Source organism: Arachis ipaensis, chromosome B04, assembly GCF_000816755.2.
Source record: "Arachis ipaensis cultivar K30076 chromosome B04, Araip1.1, whole genome shotgun sequence".
NCBI lineage: Eukaryota > Viridiplantae > Streptophyta > Magnoliopsida > Fabales > Fabaceae > Arachis > Arachis ipaensis.
In genome coordinates, this window is record NC_029788.2 from 8,332,036 (window position 1) to 8,336,233 (window position 4,198).

At 34.1% G+C, this 4,198-nt stretch overlaps 1 protein-coding gene across 1 annotated transcript; it reads left to right on the top strand.

Moving 5' to 3' along the window:
• Positions 946–3,382, top strand: LOC107638754 (tRNA methyltransferase 10 homolog A; the record flags this gene model as incomplete). Its single annotated transcript, XM_016342128.2, is given in 3 exon segments — positions 946–1,119; positions 2,135–2,494; positions 2,799–3,382. Coding segments are annotated over 3 exon segments (741 nt in total), but the record flags the coding sequence as incomplete, so codon positions are not given.

Sequence of the window (4,198 nt, forward strand, 5' to 3'; positions counted from 1 at the left end):
TATTTATGTTATTGAATATTTATTTTGATAAAAAATGAAAAAAAAAAACTTATAAATACATTGAATTATATATTATTACATTTTACTTGATACTTAGGCGTTCGAAATATAATATTGGAGGGAGATGTCAAAAAAGAAAAAAAAAATATCTACAGTTGTCTTGAAAGTGAGATATAGTTTAATTGTAATGGATATTTGTCATTTAGCTTGATGGTTTTGGAGATTTAAATTTTGTCTTGTTTTGTTCCTAATTATTGCAAATTTGCAATAAAGTAGCTTATTCCCTACCCAAATATATTACTAGACGTCTAGAACTCTAGATATGTTTATTGTGTTGGGCTTCAATAATAACTTGTATAAGAAAAAAGTTTTTTATTGAAAAAAAAAACTTAAGTTAATATAATAATTAGTTTACTAATTTACTTAAATAAATATTAAAAATTTAAATTATATCTTATGTTTACAGCATCTCACCAGTAAATATCGGCATGACGAAATAAGAAAAAAAAAAACTTTTGGTAAAATTGTTTATTAATATTATTATTAAAGGGACAAAAATTATATAAATAGAAGGGAAAGATAGTATTGGGAGCCTTTATAACATGGAAATATTTTTGCATTTGCCGCTAACAGGGAAACATTTTAGCGCTCTTGAAAATAAAAGTCGCTACATAGGAATTTACCAAATTAGACATGGCACTAAGTTAGTATTACGAATGAGCCCTAAACACTCTCCCAAAACCCAACACCAACACCATACCGCACCCCACAAATCCCTAACTATAACAATGCCGGAGTCGGAGGAGCCACGCGCCGCCGACGGAGACGGCGAGGCCACCGTACAAACGGAGGAACCGTACCTGAATGACGAAAATGTCCCCGAGAAACCTCTGGTTCCTGAGGCAGGTGCTCCTCCTATCTCGAAGAATGCGCAGAAGAAGTTAGCTGTTGGAGTCGCGGAGGAGCCTCCGCAAGGAGAGGATGGAGCAGAGGTCGAGAGAGAAGGATCAGAAGAGAGAGAGACTCTGTGGAGCCAGGGAGAATGGCCAAAACGTCGTCGTTGACCTCGAGTTCGCTCACCTCATGAACCCTAACGAAATCCACAGCCTCGTTCAACAGGTTCCTTCATTAAAAAAATTTTTGTTATTGCTATAATGCTATTGCTGTTTTTCATTGTTTAATTTTCTTTGTTAATTCTCGTTTTTTTAATACAAAGGAGTGAACTTTTCTGTTTTCAAATTAAGCTGATACTGGAGGATATTATACTAAAGTCACGTAATCTGATGTTTGGATATTAGTAGACTCAATCACTCAACACTATTGAATGTTGTGAAATGTGCTAGGAAGTGCCCTGTAAACATGTGTATTGTGTAGGTATTCTTCAAGTTGAAAGCATTGGCCCAAAAAAAGAAGATAAAATTGCAGCTTTTTGTAATGATCAAGTGAGGTTGAAGTCCCATTGAGAAAATTGATCAAATGAGGGATACAAAAGAATTTCGTAGGGTGCAAGGTTTAGGAGAATGAGAAGGAGCACTTTACTTTTTCTTAATCTTATATCCATTATCCAATTAGAGTTTGTTTGAATGTCATTAAGTTGTTAAAAAAAGATTTTTTTTAGTATGTTTGGCAAAATTTTAGTGGTAAAAGTAAAAATAATAGAAAAATCAAAAAATTATTTTCTTTTAGAAGTTATAATTATCATTTTGTTAAAAGATCTTTTTTTTTTTTTACTTTTAAAAAAGATGCTTTTTAACAAAAAAGAAATTTTACTTTTCAACTTTGTGCTGTATTTCTGTAGCTAGTGTAGTGTGTATGTATAAAATTAGAGCATGGGACATACATAGAGAGTTCATCAGAAAATATAGGTGGCAATGGCATTAGATAGCATAAATAGTACTGTCTATTTAACCATCTGTGAATCAATAAGCACCCATTTGTTGGCAAAATTTTGGTTTGCTTTCGTTTTTCATAAAATTATAGGCCTTGCCAAACTAAAAAGGGAAAGAAAAGAAAATTGATTGCAGCTTATTCTGGATTTTCACCTCCAACTAATGTTAATCTTTCCTAACTAGTCACCAAAAAGAAGAATCTTTCCTAACTACTGGAATTACCTTTGTTGCCATTGAACCTACAGATAATGTATTGCTATGCAGTGAATGGGAGGTGCTCTTCCCCTGCCCATCTTTGGCTGACTGGGTGCAGTGGAGAGATGGATGACCAATTACAAAGGATCCCTGGATTTGATAAGTGGATAATTGAGAAGGAAGCGAAATCCTACATCGAAGCCTTGCAAGATCGTAAGGAGAATTTGGTATATCTCACTGCAGATTCAGACCATGTTCTTGAAGAACTTGATCTGAAGAAGATATATATTATTGGTGGCTTAGTGGATAGGAATCGGTGGAAGGGGATAACCATGAAGAAAGCAGAAGAACAAGGAATCCAAACAGCTAAGCTCCCAATTGGAAATTTCATGAAGATGTCTAGTTCTCAGGTATTATTCATCTTGAGCACTCATTGCTTTTTCTGTCAGAAATTGAATGCAAGTACTATGTAAATTCTGATTTTGACCCTTCTTCCAGCAATAAAGCATGAAATTTCCATAATGAAATCTTTGCACGTCTTATTGTTATTGTACCATCTGCAATTCTGATTTTGGTGTATTTGCTTTGCACGTTATGGTTATTACATCCTCGAATGCTTGTTCAACTGATATCTGACAAGTGATTTCACATTTGGCCTCCACTTAAAGTAATGTAAGTTTCTGATGTAGTGTAACTTTATTGTTTTATTTTCAGGTTCTTACTGTGAATCAAGTGTTGGAAATACTACTGAAGTTCCTGGAGACAAGGGATTGGAAAACATCTTTCTTTGCCGTTATCCCTCAAAGGAAAAGATGTCAAGGTGATGCAGAAGCAGAAGATACATTAGAAGAAGATGACCAAAAGGATGATGAAAAGGCAAGTAAAAAGAAATGTGTTGAGGAGGAACCTTGTAATTGTTAGAAATTTAGAATCGTCACCAGCTTAAAGTATCTCACCATATCTGTTCGGTCATTGCACGGAGTGGTACCTCTTGCAAGTTGAATCTAACATATAAATACACAAATTTCATATCAGTGTTTTCACTTTTCACTGCCTTCAATTCTGACATAATGAATTAGCATAATTTTTTGTATTTTATTTTCTTTTTGACAAAATTGTTGCTGGATGCTCCATCAAGAGTGATATCCATGATGTACTTTGAAGAAACCTACCTCCCTGATGACTATTGAACTCAGGACTGTTCTTGGCTTTTGGATAATTGGATTCATTTCCAGTAGTTGTCAATTATGATGGAAATGAGTGACTGGATCATCTACCTTTGAACTTTTTTTTTTTTTTTTGTTAAGTGGATTGGTTGAGTAGTCAACTAACTCGTTCGGTTAAACAAATGTAAAGAGTTTGAAAAAAAAAATATCAAACAAATGTAGAGTTTAAAAAAAAAAATCATATATCATGTCGGCATAATTCTTCTATTTTGTGTGTGCGTTTTATCATAAATTGCTGATGGAAAATATTTGTTTTTGTATTATTATGTTAGTAATTTGTGTTAGAAAAGTATTGAAAATTAAATTCGAAATTACTTTAAGGATATATTTACAGATCATATCAGAAGTCATAAAGACTTATCCAACTCAAATAAATCATGAGACAAAAGCAAATTAATTGATAGGCACTACTACTTATGTGCATAGTAATATATAGGGTTAAGTATGGTTTTGGTCCCAAAAGTTTTGCGTTAGAATCCAAACCGTTCCTCTTCTAATTTTCGATATAAAATCGTCCTTAACGTTTTTTTTTTTTTGTATTAAAATCGTCCTTTTTATTTAAATTTTTAATTTAATTCCTAAACTACTCCTATTTCTATTTTAATAATTCCTCGCCGCCCGTCACCGCCGTCACCGCCTCGCCCTCCTCGTCGAGCCGTTTCCGCTCCTCCTCCTTGCCCTCGTCGTCGTCGGCTTCCGCTCCGCTGCTCCTCGCCGCCTCTGCTTCTTGCTTCGATCTCTGTTTCTGCTTCATCTTCTGCTTCTTCTGCTTCTTAATTTGTTGAATCTGATTTGATTTGTTGAATCATTATTGGTTTTGTTCTTGTTTTGATTTCTGAATTGCTGTTAATGGAAGAAGTTGCTTTTGTTTGGTGTTCTTAGTATTGG